This window comes from Embiotoca jacksoni, unplaced genomic scaffold (genome assembly GCF_022577435.1).
Source record: "Embiotoca jacksoni isolate LCO1_2020_lvr unplaced genomic scaffold, fEmbJac1.0.p SCAF_11, whole genome shotgun sequence".
NCBI lineage: Eukaryota > Metazoa > Chordata > Actinopteri > Embiotocidae > Embiotoca > Embiotoca jacksoni.
In genome coordinates this window covers 5,479,761-5,503,345 of record NW_027185241.1, presented here as the reverse complement: position 1 = coordinate 5,503,345, position 23,585 = coordinate 5,479,761, and the positions used below count along the sequence as shown (strand labels likewise).

Below are 23,585 nucleotides of genomic sequence, written 5' to 3'. Positions count from 1 at the left end.
ATTAATCTACAGCAGAAGCATGAAAACAGCCAGACACATCCTGTGTTTTTGTTTTATTTCATAAATTTCTTTTGATTTTTTTTTTTTTCCATTTTACTTTTCAAATGTGAATGTTCACAGTCAACACCACACAAAATTCAACCTTACCCGATAAAAGATATTTTTCTTGTTGATATAAAATAACAATAAATTCAAACTAAATTAAAAGAACAGCATGGAGCATGTTGTCAAGTCCCTGTTTTTCTCTCCTTTTATTCACTGAAGTAATTGTCTTTTTCAAAGAAGCATCAGTAGCTCTCCCTCTCCGGAGGAAAGGGGGATGAAACACAAGGACAGTGTTGCTCTGGGACGCCTGCACACCAGGGATCCCACACAAAATGTGTGATTAAGAAGAAAAACTCATTCGGATTAACAAAAAAAAAAAAAAGAGAGCGTGAAATAAGATTGGCAGAAAAACATGTGACCCTTATATTACCTCAATTGAGATCCCAACATTACATATTAATACAAGTGACGATTTCCAAAAACAAAATTGAAGGATGTAATTTCTTCCTTTCCGAGTCACTGAAATGAGATTGGACAGGAAAAATGGAGACAAATACTGATACATATACAGACAAACAAGGCATTTGCACTATTGCATACTTGCATCCTCACAAATGAGCATTCATGTTATCATTCACACTTCACCGCAAACACACACATTCAACAAACAGTAATTTTCCCCATCCGACCGCAGATGTCAGAGCTCTCTTTAGTTTTCTACAATAATCAAGAAAAAAAAAGCATTTGGATTTGAATGGCATCATCGTTTCATTTTTCCTTGTTTATTTGTTCCCAAAAATTGGAACAAAATAAATTACATTGAACATTAAATTAAATTAAAAGTGAAATAAGTTGAAACAATTTGACCACATTGTGCCCGAAATGTTAATGCAGGTTTTTCAGTCCATATCTCAGTCTGGAGTTCATTAAAAATCTTCCTTCATGCACTCGTTTCATTTCAGTGATTCAGTGTTTGTCTTCATTCTATGGGGAGAAAAGAGGAAGAGGCAGGTACAACAGTTTCTCTGTTCAGTTAGTTAGTGGCTATGTCACCTCTCCCTCCGTCTCTCTCAGTGCAGTAAGATTAGAATAGAGTGACACTACTGAAAAAGCATCCTGCTCTCTCAGACTTACCTTCATCTCAAGACAGGACTGAAAAAAACAACACATGAAGTACGATACAGAACAGAAATGGATTAAAACAAAAATAAATAGATCTCTATTTCCCACCCAAAAATAACCCATACGAAAGAAACTAAATGTGAAAAAACAAATCTGAAATGAAATAATGCTTCGAAGGGGGGGAAAAAAAAAAAAAAAAATTATTTTTTTTTCTTTTTCTTTTTTTTTCTTTAAATATAGAGATGTAGACATTTTTATTTTTGGACACAAACTGCGCTGAGGGAGGATGAATGAAGGGGGCAGCAGGTACGACAGAGGAGGCTGAAAGGTGAGCAAAGCAGTGGTGACACTTCCTCAAAGAAGAAACGGATTGGTGCTTGCTCCCGTCGTTCCTCCGCCTCCCACTGATCCTCCTGCCCCCATCATTCCCTCTGTTCCAGAGGGCCCACCCAAAATCAGCTGAGGAGGTGCTGCGCCTCCGGGCCCCAACAGGGCTGAGCCCGGGGGAGCCATGGGGGACAGCCCGCTGTAGGGCATGCCCATGGGGCTTGCCTGCATCATGCCCAGACCCAATCCCACACTCATTGGCCCCATGCCCATTCCTGGTTGCACCATGCCAAGCATGGGGTTGGGAGGCACAGGACTGGTGCGGAGGCCACTCAGACCAAGTGAAGAGGGCTGAGGTGAGATGGAGGTCATGGGAGGGGCCACGCCAAAAGGGTTGGAGGAGGCAGGTATTGGAGAAACCCCCCGACTGGAAATGGTACTGCCTGGAGTCACTGCCATGCCCGGAGCAGGAGATGAACCTGAGGAAGGGAAATGAGCACATCATGATATCTTTCAAGGTTCACATATTCGTCACATTTTTATTCATTTTAGTTTATTGGATTTTTATTTTACCTATGTTTTCAAAAGGGAAAAGGACAGCATGTAATAAATGCAACATAACTGAAACGAATTTGAGCCGAAACAATTCATCAAATGTTAAACGAAATGAGCAATTGTGACTGCTTGTTGTTAGTTCGACATAATAAGACACTGGCAGGTGTCACCTTGGGTTTTAGGAAACTACAACAGGAAATTTCTGTCTCTAATTTCTGTCAATAATATTTCTCAAACTCTCAGAAGGTGTTGTCTAATTTTTCATTAAATACATTTCCTGAACAAGATCAAAGCACTCCTTCCGTAAAGAATCAGCTTTTTGGATAAAGCTTTGAAAGGTTCCTCTTCCTAAATATTCTTTGGTTAGATCATAAAATGTCAAAAGTAAAACTGTTTTTTATAGTTGCATATCCGACATCCCAGAAAGGCTTTGGTTTAGAGTTATTCCAGAAAGTATGTTTGGAATCCAGGTCACCGCAGAGCCTCCAACATGGCTGCTGGGAGGTTAACCGTCTTCTTTTGATCTGGGCTGTTCAGAAGGACTCGCTCCATACTCCTGGGTTGGTGGTTGCAAACATGTGGTTTAATTAAAAATCTATCGTAATCAGATGGTCTTTTGCTGCGAGCTGCATTTTACCGCTTCAAATTGTAAATAGGAGGCTGACAAACCCTCTTAAACTGTGCACTTTGCTTGGACCTACACGGCTCTCCGTAAAAATGCTGCCCGGGATCACGACGAGATTGAGCTCATCTTTTTATCTACCGACGTAGCGCTAAACTTATCGGGTGCGGCTGTGGCTAACCTGTATTCTGGAGGAAGGGGTTGTGCGCTGAAGAGGAAGAGATGGAAGGAGGTGGAGGCTGTTTGGGTTTGGGTTTGGATGACACCAGGGAATCGAGGTCCACCAGGGCTGCGTTGGGGCCGAGGAAGGACTCGGGAGTCTTACGAACAGGAAGTGAAGAACCGAGAGAGGAGAGGTCGAAGGGCACCGGTGAGCCCGTGCTGTCACAGCCTGTTGCTGAAGACCCTCGCCGCTCTGGATCTCCTGAGTGGGGGGAGGAACAGAAACACAAAATCAGACACGGAATACAAACAAAAAAAAACGTCGTTGCATTATAATAAACAACTGTATAGAACTGCGTACTCACACATGCTAGAGGAGGGTGGGATGTAAAGACAAGACAACTGTGTGCATGCAATTGAGAATCTAAACATGTAAAGTGTGAAAATCCCTTTCAAACTGTGCACCGGTAACGTCAGGTGTTCGTGACTCCGTGGAGCTTTAAGTGTGAATGTACCTGTGCCGTTAGTGTGTTTGGCGGTGCCACTCCAGATGTCGGAGGTGATAGGGTCAGAGGCAGGGACAGGCCCGTCCCTCGCCCAGGGGTCTACGGGCCCCCCCGAGGAGGAAGTGCTGGGTGGCATTGGGGGGCCCCAGGGGTCAGCACTGGGGGGGGTCACGGCTACAGGGAAGGGGAGGAGACGCAGGGGAGGGGAGGGTTAACACAACACCTTACAGGTACAACCCACAACAAAGAGGGAGCAGGAAGCTGGGCTGGGTTCCAACAGTGGCGGTTCTCTCCTTAACCTCTCCAGCACCAAGTTTAAGAGTGAGGACAGGTGAGAGCGGATTTTAATAGCTTTTTCTTTTTAATTAGCTTTTTAATAGTTTATTGAACTTTATTTTAACATGTAAAGCTCGGTGGAGGTAAAGGAGAGATAATAAGAAGCAACTTCATACATAAAAAAAAAAGCAAAAAAAGAAAGGGCGAGAGAAGAGACAGCTCTGGTTGAGACACAGCCACAGTCAGTCCTGAGTAGAAACAAGAGGATACAAATCCCTGTTTTAGACACAGAGGGAGAATGGTTTTCACATGCTTGCTTTCCTCATTACAAACTGAAAGCATGTACGTGTATGAGACGACCAACAACAAATGTAACAGGACCGTTATAATGACAGGAAATGGAACCGCGAAGTGAAAAGGAGTCAAAGTGAAGTGCTTACGTCCACTTTCATCCACAGACGGAGGCACAGTTGTCTTTTAACGCTCAGTCCAACCCACCTTATTGGCTAAAGAGTTGACACATGGCGGATGCCTACCTGAGCTTCCCCATGGGTCGACGTTGTTAACTCTGTTGGATGTCTCTCCCCAGGGGTCCGGAGGAGGGGCTATAGTGGGCGGGGCTCCCCCACCCCAGGGGTCAGAGCTTATAGGGGATGTGGGTGATGCGACTCCCCATGGATCTGTGGGGGCTGGGCCCCATGGGCCTGAGGCGGCAGGGGCGGGGACTGTGGGTGGAGGCGAGGGGCCGGCAGAGTCCAAAGGGGCAGCAGCAGGGGCCCCCCAGGGGTCCACGGCACTCAGCTCCATCAGAGCGTTCTGTGCAAGAGAATATATTCTGGTTTAATGTTCCCACTCATCATAGGGAGACTGTTTGCTGAAATTTCAGGCTGAATTGAACCACTGAGTTTAGCGTTCCTCAATCTACCTTAAACAATCTATAAAACAACCAATATGCCAGAAATCCTGAAATATTTTACCTTGACACATCTGATGAGCTACATCAAATTTATGTTTAACTCGACAGACCTGTCTAAGAGCTGTAACAATTAGTTGATGAACAGAAAATGTATGTCTATTTTGAATCGATTCCAGCTTCTTAAATGTGAATATTATCGAGTGAATATAGTCCTCTATGATAATAAACTGAATATCTTTTGATTGTGGACTGTTGCTCAGGACATCACAAGGCATTGTGGGCTGAATCGCGGCCTTTGGTGCACACTGATTGACATTTTTCACCATTTTCCTGACATTTTTAAAGACAGTGTGAAGAAACACACAACAAACAGATTGAGAATCAAAATAATCATTAGTTGCAGCCTCATAACTGTCTGAGGCCTCAGGTGTTTTTTGGATGCCAAAAAAAACCTTTTGGTTGTGGTTTTAACGTTGGAATAATGTGGATTAATGCAATAGTTACCAGAAAACCGAGGTGAATTTGGTTTCTTCCAAATTGGCCAAAAGAGTCAATTCTACAGATTGTGCATTTTATGAAATACATCTTTTCATACTCGCACGTTGCGTCTTTCCTGTAGTAAAATGCCCAGTAATAACAACCTGTGCATTTCTAAGTCTCATGCGAATTTAAATCATTTTTAAACATCAGACTACCTTACACATAATACGTAAAGGAACACCTAAAAATTGCTTTCAAGCACTGTTAACTTTTTCAGGGTGTTCATATCGATTATATTACCACTGCAACCATTTAAAACTTGCTAATGATTACATTTCAAAGTTTTATCTAACTTTATCCAACAGACATAAAGAGGAAACAACAATGTTCAAGCACATGCAAATCGAACTGGACCTGCTCTTACCGACGCAGCCGGAGCAGATAATGCCATACAAATTTTTTAAATCACACACGCGCGCGCGCGCGCACACACACACACACACACACACACACACACACCTCCTCTGGTTTAGTTTTCTCCCTCCTGCTCTCCTCGAGGGCCATCTGCAGTCTCAGGTCATCACCTCTGCGCAGCCGCTCCTCCTGCCAATCACAAACACTGATGTCAGCTACCCGAGACACACATCCTCAGAAAGCACAACCACAGGATCCGTTTACAATTCCCCAACAAAAGTCTGAATCAGTGGGAGAGGAAAGTGAAAACCTAACCTTTAATCATTATCCAAAGACACCACACAATTAACGGCAATCAACCAATCCCCAAATCACACAAGTATTGTGTAAATGAGAAGAAAGTCTGTAAAAAAAACAAAAAAAACTTGTGTATCTTAATGTAGTTCCACATAGAAAATACCTTAAATCAGAACGGCTGTCAAATGGCTGCCCAAACTAAATCAAAGAACTGTAGACTGTAGCAACAAGTCTTGAGCAGAGGAAGGGTACAGATGCAAAAGCAGCTGTGGCTGGTTTGCTTGTCATCGTGAATAATCCAACCGCTGGCTGCTTCTTTTTATCTGGGTGTGCAAACTGGGCTTAAAATAATCAATAGCAATCAATTCAGAAAATCAGCCCTGATATAGATCTTGCAGATTGACTCCAGACATCCGTACCTGATACCACCATTAGTACTACCGTATTACAACCAGGATTGATCATCAAGTAGCAGAACGACGACCAATCCGCGAGGAAACAGACCGTCTCTGATGTCACTGCGCAACGGTGACAAGCTCCTTGTCAATTAAAGACTTTGCAGACGTTACCAGACGCACAGGACTATAACCACTCCCAATACTGCAGGCAGGCAAGTTTGTCACTCAGTAAACACAGTTCAAGAAAGTTACAACGGCAGAAGAGGGGTGAAACAGGTGAGGAAAGGAGCACTTCAAATCAAGACGACAAATAAATGCATGCGTTCAGAGAGATCAACAGGGAGGAAAGAAGAGTCAATACTTACAAGGCACCCGATGTTAAATTTAATCAGTTATGTTAAATATTTGCCAATCCCATGCAAATTCTGTGATTCAATTGCAGCTGATCAATTTGTTGGGTGCTCACTTTTACACAATTTTAACACGCAAGGGTTTGAGAAGCACCTCTTTCCACACTTTTAATGAGTGCAGGCCAAGTAAAAGAACTGACATTGTACAGCGAGTTAAATTATCACAGCAGAATTACTGCAGTCTGATGCAAATGTTCATCCTGAGGAAAATGACACATGACAAATATGAGCATCAATTCATTTTCTTGATCGATCAATACTTGACATGTGTTTGAGAAATTCCAGTTGACAGAAAGACAGATAGTTGACGACTGGCTCTGCAGTCAGCTGGACACTCTCTGCCCCCTGACCTTTTGTTGAATCTCTTTGCTGAGTGTGATTGCATAGCGGATCTCTGCATCCTCCAGAGGGTCCGCGCTAGTCTGGGGGAGGTCAGGGGTTAAATGGTGAGAGCAAAGCTAGGTGTACTGCATGTGGTAAATCATTTCTTACATATGCCTCTGTGTACACAGGTGGTGCATTAGATTTAAACTGCAAACTTCCGCTCCAGTAAGGAGAGCCGGAACTGGCCTGAGTGGGGCTACTTTGCATTACCTGCTCGGCCTCTTCTTTACTCATGGCCAAAGCCAGCTGGAGCTGCAGGTCTTCCTCCCCGGAGCTCTGTGGCCAAGCCTGCTCAGGGTCTGCCCCTCCAGAGTGGGATCCCAATGACAGGCTGCCCCCCAGGCTGGGTGCCGAGGGGGCGGAGGAGGCTGGAGTGGAGATAAATAAACATGGTAAGGATTGTACCTTTAACCGCTAATTGGATCCGTTTAAACACTGTTTGAAGCAGGCGTCTCACCACTGGAGGTCTGTGCCATCTTCTCTTTGGTTTTGAGGGCGTGGATCCTCTCCTCTCTTAGTCTCTCTTCATCTTTCAACAGTGTCACCAGCTGTTTGGCTTTCTCTCGCACATTCACGCCCTGGAAAAATAAAAGGTTTAAACACAACTGTGTTTATTTATTGGCTAAAAAAAAAAATAAAAAAAAAAAAAGTACACCAGTTTTAATTATATATATTTACATAAACATACATTTAAGTACATATTCAATTCAGCATAAGTGACGTTACTTTCACTGCAAACCTTATTGTTAGTGTAAGAACTTGTAAACATAGCCTACTTTAGTTAACGACAACCAATAAAATGTTTATGTCTGGCTGTGTTGGGTTGCACAGCAGGTCAGAAACACCTTGTAAACTTTCTCTGAACGAACTACACACGGCATGTTTGACAAAGTGCTGCTGCATTCCACCAAAGTGGACTTTACTCACGAAACATTTCAGCTCTGTGGCCATGGGTGTGTTTGTTTACCTGGTCTTTGCCATCTCTGTCTATGTACTGGAAATCCTTGAGGGTCTGGACTGCGTATATATTCTCCCGGCACTGTTGGGCAACACGTTCTGAACCCGTCTTGATCAGGTACTCCATGAGAGTCATAGCCTGGAGAAGATAAAAACCACGATCAAGGACCTACTGTTGAAAAGTTATGGATACACATGCACAAACATTCACACCAATCCACATCAATAGTTAGTCAGGCCAGAGAGGAAATCACAAAATAATTCATAATGTGGAAACTCATGACCGACACATTTTTATAAAACCCTAACACTAAACTAAGACTTTGGATGCTTTTGAATCATCATCATCATTCTGCATCATATCCAGGTTCAGTGTTGCAACAACTGCAACTATAAAAGAGGATGTAATGAACTGTAGGATTGTAAGCAGAGAGTAAAGAATATTCCATGGACAGTAGACTTGACTCTTTTGTTTTTTTTGTGGTAATATTTGTAGTGAGATATTGTATATAAATTTTACCGAAGTTAGACACTTGGTATAAAGGAAGTGGTTTGCATAACACTGCAAATATAATACTGCAATTTTGCAATGTAGTGAAAGAAAATACTATTGAACTACTACACTGTATTGCCTTGTGTTATGTACCACAAGAATGTTATTCACAACTTTAACACGCGCAGACACACACACACACACACACTCTTTCACTCTCTCACACACACACTCACTCTCTCTCTCACACACACTCACTCTCTCTCTCTCACACACTCACGCTCACTCACTCACGCTCACTCTCTCTCTCATGCTCTTTTTCACACACACACACCTTGTACACATGTCTCCAGTTCTTGCCATGGTCATTGAGGCGCTTCCAGACCATGCTCATGATTTCCGAGAAGGCCACAACATTGTAGGTCAGATCAGCAATCTCTGACATAAGCGAGCTGCTGGGGCCCCACGGGTCATTGGACGTCGCCTCTCTAACCTGGACAACAACATGGCAGGGGATGAACTTCAGCTATCCTCCATTCAAACTGTTTGTGATAAGAATAGTTATGAGCCATTTCTTTGTGACAATTTGGTCCACACTGTTCTGAGTAATAATGCAAACTCAATCAGGACTCAAGCTGGAGAGAGGCAAAATAATGAACGGATAATATGATTCGATTAGCTTACACTATATAACGAGAGGAAAGAGTGGGGAGGTTCTTCCAAGGAATATTAGATTATCAGTAGCTGCGCGATGTCTCTAAATCTGTGCTGCAGAGATACATGCGCTACACTTTATGGAGAGTGTGGGTTTAAAAAAAAAAAAAAAACAAGAAGAAAAAAAAAAAAGCCTGATAAGCTGGGAGACACAACCTTGATTTCAGCCTCTGAATAGTTGTGGACGATGTTCTTTACTTGTCGCCGTAGCGATGAGGTCGACATGGCAACGGTCTGGCCGCCGAGTTCTGTTGCAATCTGAAAAGCAGACGGAGAGGAAGGGTAGTAAAGTATATTTTATAGAATACAAACAGTCATGGGACAAAGAGCGTTTCCAACAGATACAAATTAATAGAGTAGAATGAGTAGAACTAAAAGAAGCGAGGAAGAAGGACTCGGAGGATGCGTGGAAGCACAAGAGGCTGAATGAAAGGGAGACCTTGAGAGGAACAATCAGGGAGTGAAAGAGGGCACCTATACCAGGAATCAGACTTAAAATCATGCGACTGCTGCATCAAAAGCTCAATGAAGAAAGCGTCGTGCACACCTGTTACACAAGAATGATGCAGAATATAGGTTCTCTCCTCTCGGTGTCTTTCTCTATCTCGTCCGCCACTCATTCACGGAGCGCTGTGTCTCAGTTTGTCCGCTTCTTCCCGTGGCAACATCGGGTCCCAAACCCAGAGACGTAGGGAGATGAAAACTACGGAGCAAGATTGAGATTGATGTTAAAACGAATGCACGGTGACGTGAAGATTACTGCTGCAGCACAGCGAACAGGCTAAAACTTGTGCGAGGGCTAATTACAAATTAACCATTACAAAATAAGGACAAAGCAGATATTCAGCTACAAAAAGCACATGATCTGTTGCTGATCCACACATGGTTGATAGAGATAAAATATGAAGTATATGCTTTATCTGATTTATCAAAGTCAATTGCTTAACAAAATGGGGAAGTTCTTCCAAGGAATATTAGATTATCAGTAGCTAAAAAATTATTTTCATAAGAATCAGTTTGTCTGAACTTGCTTCTCATTTTGTAACTGGCATACAGAACTCAGACATCGCGCCATTCGCAACAGGTTGAGTGTAAAATGAGCACGTTAATTGCAAAACTCGATGACAGACAAGTGTGGAAAATATTTTCTGCAGCAAAACGGTCTGGTTTCTCTTTTCCCACACTGGAGACGGGCTCTGAATTGCACATAAACATGATGGACTCATCGTGTCTGCTGGTGGTTTAATGCAATGCCCAGAGTGATTTTGTGGCACTACACTAGATCCCTCAGTACCTACTGGGCATTGTTTGTATTTGATTGATTACACAGCAGGCTCAATCACTGTTGCTGACCAGATGCATCCTTTCACTGCCACAATCTGCATTTTTCTCACCAAACAGATGCTACCTCAGCTCGTGTCACCAAACAATACAGGAAGGCAATAAACCCCAAACTTCCCCCAAGAGTCACCTTCGGACTTAATTTTGCTGTCAGTGTATTTATGCTATCTCAAGAGATACCTGGAGAACTGTCTCGCAATAAAAATGAGGAAAAAAAACAACATATGGCTGTTTCCTTTCATTTTTCTGTTTCTAATAAAGTGAAACATGAAGAGTGTAAGTAGAAGAAGTTGTTGGAGCAAGTTAAACAAAGAAAAACTGGTATAATATTAAAACGCAGTGTGCGGCCACTCCTTCAACCGTTATCGCTCAATAAATTACGGGAGGAGGACACAATTTCTTTGCAATACAAGAGATCAACGCATCCCACCCACTGTATGATCGTCTTAAATCAACCTGCTAGCAAGAATTAGAAGTTTTAAAGAAAAATACGGACACGAGTACTTGTTTAAGTTTTAAATCTACTTTAGCAAACCAGCAACATGACAAATACGCTAAAGACACAAGTGTTTTAACAGCCTGACACGTATAGAGTGGCAAGATTTGTCGGTCAGATAAACATGAGAGCACGTTGCATAACTGAACATAAGGTAACCATTGCAAAAGTTCGTTTAGACTCCTGAAGCTCTGCACCAAAGTTCAGACACGCTAACTAATCAGTGATAAGAGAAATAACAGGCCTTTTGTGTCTCAGGTTTTCCTTTGTCTCGCATATCTCCACATTCTCTGACACCTAGACAAAATTACGTGTTACTATTCATTATTTTTAAATTTTGCTGCTCTGAAACACCTGAGAGAAAGACACATGTTCACTTTACTGTCTAAAGGTGGTTACAGTGGGGGAAGAAGTACCTGATCATTTAGTTGAGTAAAAACAACGCCACAATGAAAAATGCTCAATTACAAGTTAAAGTCCTGCGTAAAAGTACACAAGTACTGTCAGCAAAATGTACTTGTAGTATCAAAAGTAAAAATAGTCATTATACAAAATGTTGTGTTGTATTTATCATTTACGCGATGGGGATATAGCTTCACCGACATGCATAAGAGCAGCATTTTAATGTTGTAATAGTAAAGCACATTTCAACACGTGACACGAATGGTCTAATCTACATATAACAATTAATATAATATATATATTGTATGAAATTGATCAAATAAGTAGCTATTAGGTATAGCTTTGAAAAAAAAATGCAACAATTACAATATTTCCCTTTGAAATGTAGTTTAGTGGAGATAAAAAGTATTATTAAATAGGAATACTCGAGTACAAGCAATGGTGGAAGAAGTATTCTGGTCCTTTATCTAAGTAAAAGTACTAAAATTATACTGTGGAAATACTCCATTACAAGTTCAAGTCCTGCAATCAAAACTGTACTTCAGTAAATGTATGTGCGTATTATCAGCAAAATTTACTTAAAATATCAAAAGTAAAAGTGCACACCATGCAGTAAAAAAAAAAAAATGGACCAGTGTTTTACTAATATATGATGTTTAGGGAACACCATTATTGCTGCATTTCAGTGCTGTAGTTATTAAAAGTTGTGCTTTTTTTCCTCCTCACTACTTTATGTGCACTAATGGTAGGTAGGTAGGTATATACTTTATTAATCCCCGAGGGGACATTTTTTAATGCATCATATTTCATAAGATTATCATATGTTTGTATTGCTGCTGTTTTGTTAGTACCAAGTATCTGTAAAAAAGTCAACAAGATCTGAAAAACAATGCATTTTCCAGCAAATCCAAGTGGGTTTTATTTACCTCATAAATAATAATAAAAAAAAAATGTTCTCAGCCCATAAAGGAACATCTAATCCTTCATTTTATCAGAGAAAGTTTAATTAAAAAAATAAATAAATAAATGTGGAGATACATGGTTTCCACTGGATCTTAAAAGTAACTAAAGCTGTCAAAAAGGAGTAAAAAAAAAAAAAAAAAAGTACATTATTCGCCTGAGATTTAGTAAAAGTATAAAGTTGCATAAAAGTGTAAATACTCAAGTACAAGTAGATAAAACGTGGAGGTGCAGTACTTCAGTAAACGCGCCTCGTTACCGTCCCACCGGTGTTAACCACACACAGACGTCTTTACTCGAGTCAGCTGGAGGAGCAACACCACCGACTCAATAACGACCTGTTGTCGTGAGTAAATCACAGCTCCACCTGAAGCTACTCCATCAGAAAGGTGGATGAGGTCGCGTCCCTCCACCTTTGTTAACAGCCGTTACCCGAGCTTTTCTTTTCCCCCCTCGAAATGCTATTAACACACACACCACAGACTAGGAGGGTGGTGTTGAGGGTGGTGGTGGTGGTGGTGGTGGTAGTAGGGGGGGGGTCCGTACAGCAGTGTTAATGCCGCACTTCAGCACCACAAAGTCGGGGAGCAATTCGCGGGACCAACGGTCGCTGTCAATCCGTTTAGCGGAGCAGCTAACGGGGAAACAGTTTGGGTGAAGTCTGGGTGAAGTATAAACAGGAGTGCTTTTGGAGGGTGTAGCCAAGACGCCGATCAGATTTGGTAAACTATCGTCAAAACTAAAAAAAAAACAAAAAAAACGCGTTGTTCCCGCTACAACCACCTGAATCATTTCACACTAAATACAAAGATGACAGTTTGATTAAAACAAATCACTTTGCTGTAAAGAAGAAGAGGAGGAGGGATTAGCCACTTAGCAATGTTAGCTCGCTGCTGCTTTTCGCAACTGGCACCAATGTACGTTAGACTGGGCGAGCTTCAGCGGGGACACGTCCCCGCTTCGAGTCCCTGTTGAATATGCACGTTCAACAGTCAAAATGTCAAAAAAAATGTTTGACAACACGGCACAATAAATATCCAAATTAAGTGTGTACTGACCCTGCTGTAGCTTGAATGTACGAGGAGATGGCCGAACTTCCGCTTCCGTTCTCGCCTACAGGAAAGACCGCACCCCCTGGAGCTTTGTTTTCCTGCAGAAGACTCATGAATAATTAATTCACTTTTTTTTCTTTTTTTTTTTAAACAGACAATATTTAATTCCTGAATGAATAAAAATGCGGTTTATTGTCGTTGAACTCTTGATGAGTTTGGGATGTGCGTTTTTAATTTGATCAGATTCCCTCATTTATTATCCTTGAGGGGGAAGAAATCACATCCTCTTTTCTGGTCGAATTTGTTTTTTTTTTATTATTTTAAATATTTTTGTAGATTTTGTTGTTTTGGCATATTTGTTCGACCGACCTATCAGATCAAAAAATAAATAAATAAATAACGGCCTTGTTTGTCCGGTACTTTAATTATATTTGTTTCTGTTATAATAAACCTGGACAACATAGAACAATGCATCACTGTGACGTGTTTTTTTATTTATTTATTTATTTATTTTTTAATCAAAATTTATCACAATCACCATCAATCTCACGTCATTATCAATTAACGAATCAATCTATCAAACTTTACTTATATAGCATCTTTCATACAGGTTAGTGCAATTCAAAGTGCTTCACAGCTTACATAAATTAAATAATTTGTACAATTACACTCCAACATTTGCTTTCAAGACGCACACATTTGCATGGGATGATAGTGTTGTTTTCTCTTTCAAGGTAACATAAAATGCTCCAGGCATAAAACAAACTGTACACAGCGAGTTCCCTTTAACAATTCAACTAATGAGAAAATTGTCACAACTTCAGAGTAGAAAAAAAAAAAATAACACGTCTGGAAACCAAATATGAAAAATGCAAATATATACAGAAATAGGCAGCCATACATTTAGAGTCTTCTAAAAAGAACACGAACAGAGAAAAACAAGAAAATGTAAGAGATCAATGCAGGCAGAAAAATAGACATGATAAAAAAATATAATGATTGATATAAAAGATAAATTAATAGTAAGAGTTGTAAAATAAAGTGACAGAAAAACTAGATAAAGAAATAGATCAAATAGAAAAAAATTATTGATATAGATAGACAAAGCATGACTAAGAAGACAATAAGATTTAAAAAAAAAAAAAAAGATTAAAATCTATAGTAAGAATAACAATCATGCCCATTGTTAAACTGTGTATAAATTTGAGCTGGAGCTGACAGATGAAAATACATAGACTGTTCTTTCATGTTGAAACAATCGGCCATAACATTTTCTGTTTTTGCCCATGCAGAACTTTTTTTGCCATTTGGGTATAAAAGATGGAGGTTACACAGCTTGAATCCTTTTTCCTTTCAGCATGAAAAGTCATATTATTTTCTTCCACAGGGACTCTGATTTCTTATTAAACAAAAGCCTTTTTGTCAGAAGCTCAGAGACACATGAGCTCGCTGATGATTGACTGTCCTCAGTGGTTTTAATCTGCAACAGGTCACATCATATTGAGACATATGGAGCTGAGCAACATGAAACCTATTTTACCTTTAAATTCATTAAAATACAAACAAACCCTCCAAATTGCATGTAATTCACAACACTGTGGTTTCTCTTAAGAGATGCAATAGCCCACACCATCCACTGAGAGGCGTCCTTAGACCACCTCAATGAGCAAGTCAAGGGAGAACAGCTTGATTCAGATTGTCAGTGGAACCATGAACAACACGGTAACCCCATAGAAGAACAGCACTGGAACAGCTGGCATGTGTTACAGGTTCCACTTTTATCCTGCATCTCTTTATCCCTTTATCTTTGCCTTCTCTCCGGGGAGCAGGGGACTGAAGAAAACACTGCACTGTAAATCAAGCAAAGTGTAATGCAATGTTGCACTGGTATAGAAACACTAATCTTATGAAGATAAACAAAAAACACTGCCGATTATAGGGGGCTTAAAAGATATTTTAACCTATGTTGTTTGTCACACAGTAATTTGAGACACTTTAAAATCAAGACAGGTACTGCAACAAACCTTAAAGGGGCCTTTATAGCTTTTTGGAGAAATCAGACTTAAATGTCCAAATCTGACTGAATTAATTAATGTTTTCTTTGAATAATCTGTCATTTTGGATGTATGATTTGATGATGACGAGGACCTACAGCCACAAATGAAGTGTTTCACACATGTCCACATCACATATTTTTATTTGCAGTTAAAGTACACAAAATGGTTTGTTTGGTTTAAAATGTATCATCCTATTTTTGACACAACACAATGTTTTCTTCATGAAGTATGCACGTTTAGTTTACATTGTTTCTTTTCTCTTTGTCCTCAAGGTGACATCTTGTTTTGTATTTTGCCTCACTGAATAATGCCTAACCTCTTTTAAAGGCCCTATTTATGCTCTTCCTTCCATTTTATTTTTGTGGAAAACAAAAGCCATTTTTTGGACAAGTGCTTGGCTCTATTGTTCTTTGACTGCTCCTTAGTAATAAGTTAGCCACAAGATTAAAGAAAATACAATGTACATAGGGTGCCGATTTAGACCAGGGGATGAGTACACATTTTACGGTAATCTTAAATGAGCTCTAAAATCCCATCAGATGATGTTTCTTATGTCTCAAAAGTGTGCTTTCTCGTGATATTTTACAATAATTTTATAATTTTATATTTTATAATCACTGAGAAATATTGTGGGTTGGATCTGGTCAAATTGTCTTTCAAAATGCATCCTTTAAATTATTGTTTCTAAGAGACTTTCATTCGAGTGTCTGTTATAAATTACATGAGACAATCACGAATGTCAGTGTTTAAATTATCTGACAAGATTTCCACAATTTTCTTTAAGCTTAAATACTCTTTTGAAATCTGTGTTTTTTTTCTTTCATTGCACCATTCTCAACACATACCAGGAAATGTAAATATGATGTGATCGTAGTACTAATATATTTAGTTAATGACAAACAAACATGCTGCGCCGTGTATCATTTCCCATGTGTATATAGTATCCACATTTAGTATACAGTATGTGTCTTACACACGGTAATTGTGAATGAAAGCGTTTCACTGTCAGCATCAACTTCGTGGAAACGAGTTTTGTTTTGGTGGCGGAGTGGTGACACTGGTTGTCACAGCAGGGGCCCAAAGAGCCCTGCAGTTCAAGCACAAACATGGAAGCACATATTGGTAATGACCGGCTGCAACACAGCAGTGGTGTCAGTAACTCGAGCAGAGACAGCCTGTTGTGATAGCAGCCAGTGTTTGTGTTGTATAACGCACGGACATCAAGCCAATGGCAATAATAGTTCTGTAGTATGTAGTACCAAAGGAAATCTATGAGTGGGCAGAAAGAGGAGGAGGGGGGGTCAAAGTTATTGAAGCTGAGGGAGAAGCCTGACCTGCAGCTGGTGTTAAGTAGGAAACAGAGCTGGCATGTATGGACTAAGTACAGTATGAAGGTGTTTTGCAAGGCAAGGTTTCAGCTGTTAGTCATGTCAGTCTGTGATGACAATGCATTTGGAAAGAGGTAAAGGCAGATGGAGTTTATGACATGAAAGTGGAATAGTGAGAAGGGCGTTCGATGATGATAAAAACAACAAATGAAAACCTTGCAGATGCACAATAAAGGCGCTAGAGGATGTCATGGGGAAATTAAACTGATTTGATCAATTTGAAACCATATCATTATGCCTCCTGCAGAGATAGACAGGAATAAAGTGCAGTAGAGGAGGAATGGGCATGTGATACTGGACAATAAAAGGGTTCACAACTGTACTCTGTAATCCCAATAAGATTTAGGGATCATGGATACAGCTTGTTGGCCGATTCCAATCATACCTGTTGATTAAAAGAGGAATCCTACACTGTGGTGGGAATTCACTGACTCAGACTGACTGATAGGGTGAAAAAGAGACATGGAAATAAAAGGAGGAGGAGGGTGTGTGTGTGTGTGTGGGGGGGGGGTGTTTGGGTACAAAGTGAGTGACAGCTGAAGAAAGGGGATGCAAAAGACCGGCAGGTTAATGTGGTCAGGCTGACGGACAGATTGGAAACGGTGGGATATTAACAGTAGTGGAGGAGGGAGAGGGACACACAGGCAGTGAGAGGGAAGGGTTTGAAATACCTTCGTAGCTGGTTCACGCGTATTTGCCAACATAACAAGCCAGAGGTGGCGAGAAAGAGAGGGAGAGAGAGAGTTGGCACAAGAGTAGGAAAAGAGAGGGAGAGAGTTTAGTGCGTGTGTCCCGGGGAGAAGCACACAGTCATTATCTGGGTCTCCAGTAAACATCTATTAGCCTCCTCTATAAAGCTGCTGTGCTACTGCATGGAACCAAAGAGCAAAGGCAAAAATATTCGCTTCAATTCCAGTTTAATTATCAGTTTAGTTGCGGGCAGTCAGTAGATCTCCTGCACTGAACAGCAGCTTCAGTGACAGCAGCTGGTCAGGAGTTTAAAGAGTCTTTGATTAGATGCTGAAAAGAGCCGAAACAAACTGAACAGAGATCATACAACTGACCGAAAAATGACAGTAAGTACTGCACATTATTCCTCTCAGAATGAATACAGCACCAAACTTTACATGCATTCTTTAATGACAGTCTTATGAGTTAAGTCAAACTCATAATATCAATATTGGGCAGCAAAAATTAAGTGTTGGCAAAAGAACACACATAGATGCAGTTATTTTTTATGTGGCGACAGTTGGGTGATTTATGTCATATTCCTCTTGTGTTTTTATATGATGAGATGACATGCAGGCACTGCCTAAATGCACTGGTAGCTTTTTATTGAAGAAATTCCCCTGAGGCTGCAGAGGTTTAATAGACAGTGCTGTCGACGATTTTCAGCCTAGTGATGTTTAACACTTCTACATAACTTCAAATTTGTTAATGATGTTAGCTCCATCAGAGCTTAAATTGAAATTGTATATCACCTGTTGCTTTATGCCAAAGGCCATACACTAATAAGGGGTTTGATTAATAATCACCTCAGCTCACAAGGACATGACAAATATCATGTCCTTGTGATGCCACAAATGTATTTGATGCTTTTGTGATGATTAAGTATCAGAGCCGTTAAATTTTTTTGGTCAGACTGTGACCTGGATAAAATTCAGATCATAAAAAAAATTCTCAAAATGTAATAAATTATATTGGAATGAGGAGGAGCTAAAGAATGTAGTCTGAACAACCCTGTGAACGTCACGTCCATAATTTAATTTTCCTTGCATGTTGAAATGGTCTCAAATGCAGGGTTTTATCAGCGTGGGACTTATTCAAGGTCTAAAATTTGGAGACACAAACTGAAGCCTGTTGGTGCATCAATAGGGCAGTATCAATCATTGCACCATTGATCATAAAACTGCCCATCATTACTCTGTTGAAATACAGCTGTCATGGTAATTTCAGCTCTCTCAGACTCCCTGAAACATTCAGTCTTATTTTTGGCAGCACATCAGATTTATATACTTGTTTAGGAGAAAGTTCATGATTGAAATCAATCCTGAAATCAAGACTGAAATTTTCCAAACATGTGTTGTGATGTTACTCAGATCTTGGTGTCTTATGGCACCATTTGATCCTAGTACTATCAGATTTATTAGTGATTGGAAAATGTCAGTAATCATAATCAGGCTTATTTTTCCAAAACCAGAAATATTGATTGATAGTCGCACAATTAAAGACACAAAAGCCACTACCTTTTGCTGTGACATAACATAACAGGAGTAATCTAATCAAGCTTTAAAATATTTGCCCACTGAGCGCAGTTACGCAACATGTGGAAGGTCAAATGTAAAAACATGTTATCCTTCCGTGATCGCTTTATCTTTTGCGTTAAGCTGTGTCTTAGCTGTTCACACCCTCCCTGTTCTGCTGGGGTATGTAGTGAGGGATCTACTTCAAAGGAAATCATCATGTATGTGACTTCATGAAACAGAGAATGACGACAAAGATGGGGGCCTGAATGACAGCGCCAAATGTTCCGATCGCCCTGATAAGACATCAGGTTGATGTCTGGAGTTTATCCCATCTGTACGTCATTGAAGATCAAGCTAGATCAGTAGAAATGCATAACATAACCCAAACAATTTCTGCCAAGTACATACTGAGATAGAACGAGCTTCTTCTACTTTCAACAGTGTATGCAAGAGGAGAAATGAATAAACTTTCAGAAAATAAAAAAAAGATCATGTTGTACCTCATGAGAATGTTATTTGTAACTACTACAGCTAATGAGATATGAGACTTAAAGTTCCAAGATCATAATGGCAAGTTGTAGGTTGTGCCAAGACACGAGAGTGTGCAGCCTCAGATTCAAACTTCATTCTCTGAAGTTGTCTATCATTAATATCAACACATGCAGGTCAAGCTGGGGACCTTGTTTCTGGCTGCGCCACTGAACCAATTATTATTTGAAGGCATCATGCAATGACATATTGTATGAAATTGTGTGTGTGTGTGTGTGTGTGTGTGTGTATACGCAGGCTGCAGCAGCTCAGGAACTTGACGAGCTATGCTTCCTGTCGGCGCAGTCCATATCCAGTCTGAAAGTATCCCAACACTTCCAGGTGGTGAAGCTCCTGGGAGAGGGATCCTACGGAAAGGTCATGCTGGCTGTACACAAAAAGAGAGGTGAGTGCAAGACTCAACGTTAAAGGTCAGGACCACTGAGTCGGTACATGTCAATTCAGTCTGTGTGTAAGAGTGTGTCAAGTTTCCATTCAAACTGTTTAATTAAGAGTTTTGATTAGACACTGACACTCCTAATGCCTGATCTGAAATATCGTAAATGGTGTATCTCGTCTCAAGCTCAGATTTCTCTCTAATTAAGAAACTATACATGTTATGTAGGCTCAGCGCTGCAGAAGTGTGAGGACTGATCTAGCTTTTGATAGTGTTCACTTAACCCTCTGTACTTCTGTTGCCATAACGAAGTACTTTGCTACATTCTCTCGGATAGAGTTGCGGCAACCCGACGTGTAGCTGTGAAACAGAGTCGTCCCAAAGGGGAAGTTATATTTGTTTACAGTGTCAATGATGGACAACACTCACATTCCATCAATGATGGCAGATGCTTCTAGAAACTGACTATAGCTCATTAGATGATGAAGTAGTCAACACATTTTATCTTGCTTCATTCCCATCAGGAACTCCGATGGCTCTGAAGTTCTTCCCTCGTCAGTCTACCTCTCTCACCTCTTTCCTGCGTGAATACAATCTCTCCCTCTCTTACTGCACACATCCTTCTCTGACTCGGGCCCTTGGCATCTTCTTCTCCACGCCTTCCTACTATGTCTTTGCTCAGCAAGCTGGTCTATATGGTGACCTCTACAGTGTTGTAGTGTCAGAGGTCAGTTTCGCTGCTGTGTGGCATGAAACGTGCTTTTGATATTCATTTGGGTTGCAATCCTGTCTCCCAGAAATTGCATTTTTATCCTACTGATTTTGCAACTGAAAATATATGTAGAAGGAAATGTAACATCACTCAGTTTTCATGTTTTGTCAACAAAATGAGAAAGTGTTGCTAATTAATATGTTGCAAGCGTCAAAATGATGATACTGATTACATTTGAGAGACTTTAATTGATGATAAGATTGTTCTAATACTGAAAAAGACAACAGTGAACAGTTGAAGCAGGAGACGGAACATGTTTGCCTTATTAACATTTAACCAAAATCCCAATCCTTTATTAACTTTAACCAAAGTGCTTTTGGAAAAAGAACATAATGTAAAAAAAAAAGGTGCCGGGGAAAATAATCCAGGCAGTAAAACAAATAAATGTAATTTCAGGGAGACAGGATTGTGGTTGAGTCATATCCAACACTGTGACAGGCTCATCATGTATGTCCCCAACTCAGCTTTCTCACAGGAAATTTTCCTGCTGATTCTGACTTTTCCAGCTCTTGTTTCTATCAGCAAAAACTTGAGATGTGCTTGATAACAGCTTCCAGCTCACCCACTTCTGTGTGTGTGCCGCTGCCAGGAACACAATAGACCTCTGATAAGAATAAGGGCACCCTGCTCTCACTGAAAGCAGAGGGAGTGCGTGTAGTATAGCAGGGATTTCCAAGAGCATCACAAACCATTTTGATGACGCAGGTTTTGTTGTCTCTGTGCCAGTAATACAGTGCTCCAACCAAACTCCCCCTAGTTTGCATTTTCTATCTAACCAAAAACGTTATAAATTATATGAAGAAGTGTTTTTCTGATGTTGAGGCAACACTGATCCAGACTGTCTGTCACTTTCAGGTCGGCGTGGATGAAGACTGTGTCCAAAGGGTGATGTCCCAGCTAAGTGGTGCTGTTGCACACCTCCACTCCCTGGGCTTTGTCCATCGTGACATCAAACCTGAGAACATCTTCCTGTGTGACAGCTCCTGTCGCTGGGTCAAACTGGGAGACTTTGGCCTCGCCCGGGCCGTCGGCACCACTGTTCGGGCTGTCTGGTACGAGTCGCCCTTCTGCACTCCTGAGGTGGAAGTTGCCAAGGAGGGTGAGAAAGAGATGGAGAGGAGGCGGAGTGAGGGGATTGAAGAGGAGGTGGAGGACATTTGGATAACAGTGGAACCCTGCATTGACAGCTGGGCCCTCGGTGTACTTGTCTACTGCCTGCTGACTGGCTGCTTCCCCTGGGAGGAGAGCACTCATGACGACCGAGGCTACCGCAGATACAAGCAGTGGTTTGACCATGAGGAGGAGAAAATGAGAGATAGTGACTGTAGAGTTGAGGAGGAGTATGATTGTTACACAATCATGGAGAAAAACCAAAGAGACAACCCTCCTCCTTCACAGTTTGAGGGCCTCAGCCCTTTAGTGATGACTCTTTTGAAGGAGCTGCTCCACCCTGAGCCCAAACACAGAGGAACCCCAGAGGAGATCCTGAGCTACCTGGGAGGGCCGTGGCTGATGGCGACAGAGAGAGAGCAGAAGAGGAAAGCAGAGGAGGCAGAGAAGGAGGCCAGGAAAATAAGGGAGAGAGGAGGAGTGGAAGAAGAGCTGCTCAGGGAAGGAAGAGGAGAGAGATAATCTTTGTCTTTATAAAACTGTTTCAAGACAGATTTCTAATGAATATAACATAATTGATATTCTGTAGCAATATATTTCTCTTTATGATTGTAGATATTAATCCACTAAGGTGCTGTATTTTTTCATATTTTGATAAATATCTTGACTCAAGTTACCACTTCCACCAAGGAGGTTATATTTTCAGTGTAGTATGTTTGTTTGTTTGTTTGTTAGCAGGATTACAGAAAGATTACTGGCCAGATTTTCATTAAACTTGGTGGTAGGGTGTAGCATTGGCCACGGAGGAACCCATTAAACTTTAAATTTTAACCTAGACACAGATCCACTAATTATTTTTCACTTTCAATAACACTGTGAGATAGAGCATTTGGCCTGCTAATTGCCATACATCTAAATATCTAGGAGACGGTGAGTATATTAGTGACAAAACATTCAAGAAATGCAGGGACTCTGTATCACAATCTACATCCCCAGGACATCTGGGACACACATGCACTTGTTCAGACTTATTACAGTAAGCAGTTGTTATGGAGCATTCAGGGATGGGGTTTTATGAGGGATAACTGGAACCGGTTCAATTGTAACATCACCACAACTGTAAATATATCCAGATGTATAATGTGGTCGCTGTTGCAGATTTGCATATCATAGAAGAGTGGACTATTGGCCTTGGCTTAGGTCTGCGCACTCTGAGAGCCCTTCTAAGTGTATATATTTCTGTGAGTGTGTGTATGTACGTGTGCCTCAATGAAAATGTTAGAAAAAAGGTTTGATGACTGAACAACAAGCTGTATTATAATGCCTATAAAAAAAAAAAATCTGCATTTGAATTGTTGTTTAAATATAATAAATCCATTGAATTTACCTCAACGTCTCATACAGTACATGAGTCACATGTGAAGTCAAATTATGCTATATTTCTGGATCATATTTCTGTTTTGGTTCAAACACTCTAAAAGTGAAAATTTAACACAATCCAATGCAATACAATATCTTCATTATACTTTAATCAATTATTAACAAATTTTCATATAAGAAGCCTTTGTAACAGACCCGGGAAGAGTAGACTTAGGGAAATAAGAGACATCTTTGACGTGGTGGAGCAACAGGTGCTGCAGGAGCACATCTAAAATTGGACTGAACAATACAACCTGATAGTGATAGCAGTTTGATCTTCAAAGTTTGTGTGATGCAAGCTCTGGGCATATTTACCTGCACAAGGAAAGACCATATAGT

At 40.7% G+C, this 23,585-nt stretch overlaps 2 protein-coding genes across 3 annotated transcripts; one reads left to right on the top strand and one right to left on the bottom strand.

The window, feature by feature from the left end:
• Nucleotides 1-40: 40 nt before the first annotated feature.
• Nucleotides 41-13,383, bottom strand: epn1a (epsin 1a). Of its 2 annotated transcripts, XM_069142568.1 has the most exons (13): nucleotides 13,336-13,383; nucleotides 9,626-9,781; nucleotides 9,235-9,336; nucleotides 8,699-8,857; nucleotides 7,882-8,010; nucleotides 7,372-7,492; nucleotides 7,125-7,282; nucleotides 6,881-6,952; nucleotides 5,531-5,614; nucleotides 4,152-4,431; nucleotides 3,349-3,513; nucleotides 2,853-3,095; nucleotides 41-1,973 (listed from the first exon to the last, which is right to left on the bottom strand). In XM_069142568.1, exons 3-13 carry the CDS (start codon nucleotides 9,301-9,303, stop codon nucleotides 1,522-1,524), a joined length of 1,932 nt encoding a protein of 643 aa, XP_068998669.1. In that variant the 5' UTR covers nucleotides 9,304-9,336; nucleotides 9,626-9,781; nucleotides 13,336-13,383; the 3' UTR covers nucleotides 41-1,521. The 2 variants fall into 2 exon arrangements, with proteins under 2 accessions (XP_068998669.1, XP_068998670.1); XM_069142569.1 differs by lacking the exon at nucleotides 6,881-6,952.
• Nucleotides 13,384-17,746: 4,363 nt separating this feature from the next.
• On the top strand, nucleotides 17,747-23,146 carry sbk3 (SH3 domain binding kinase family, member 3). The gene is made up of 4 exons (XM_069139183.1): nucleotides 17,747-17,850; nucleotides 19,807-19,954; nucleotides 20,470-20,672; nucleotides 21,573-23,146. The coding sequence occupies exons 1-4, from the start codon at nucleotides 17,845-17,847 to the stop codon at nucleotides 22,347-22,349; spliced, it is 1,134 nt and encodes a 377-aa protein (XP_068995284.1). The 5' UTR covers nucleotides 17,747-17,844; the 3' UTR covers nucleotides 22,350-23,146.
• The last annotated feature ends 439 nt before the right edge of the window (nucleotides 23,147-23,585 follow it).

Bases quoted from the DNA above. Each gene is read 5' to 3' on its own strand.
- epn1a (XM_069142568.1), bottom strand. From the start codon at position 9,303: ATGTCGACCTCATCGCTACGGCGACAAGTAAAGAACATCGTCCACAAC. The intron at 3,096-3,348 runs GTACATTCACAC...CCCCCCACTCAG, and splicing joins CAAACACACTAACGGCACAG to GAGATCCAGAGCGGCGAGGG. The intron at 1,974-2,852 runs GTTAGCCACAGC...TCCCTTCCTCAG, and splicing joins CCCCTTCCTCCAGAATACAG to GTTCATCTCCTGCTCCGGGC.
- sbk3 (XM_069139183.1), top strand. The intron at 19,955-20,469 runs GTGAGTGCAAGA...CATTCCCATCAG, and splicing joins GGCTGTACACAAAAAGAGAG to GAACTCCGATGGCTCTGAAG. The intron at 20,673-21,572 runs GTCAGTTTCGCT...TGTCACTTTCAG, and splicing joins ACAGTGTTGTAGTGTCAGAG to GTCGGCGTGGATGAAGACTG.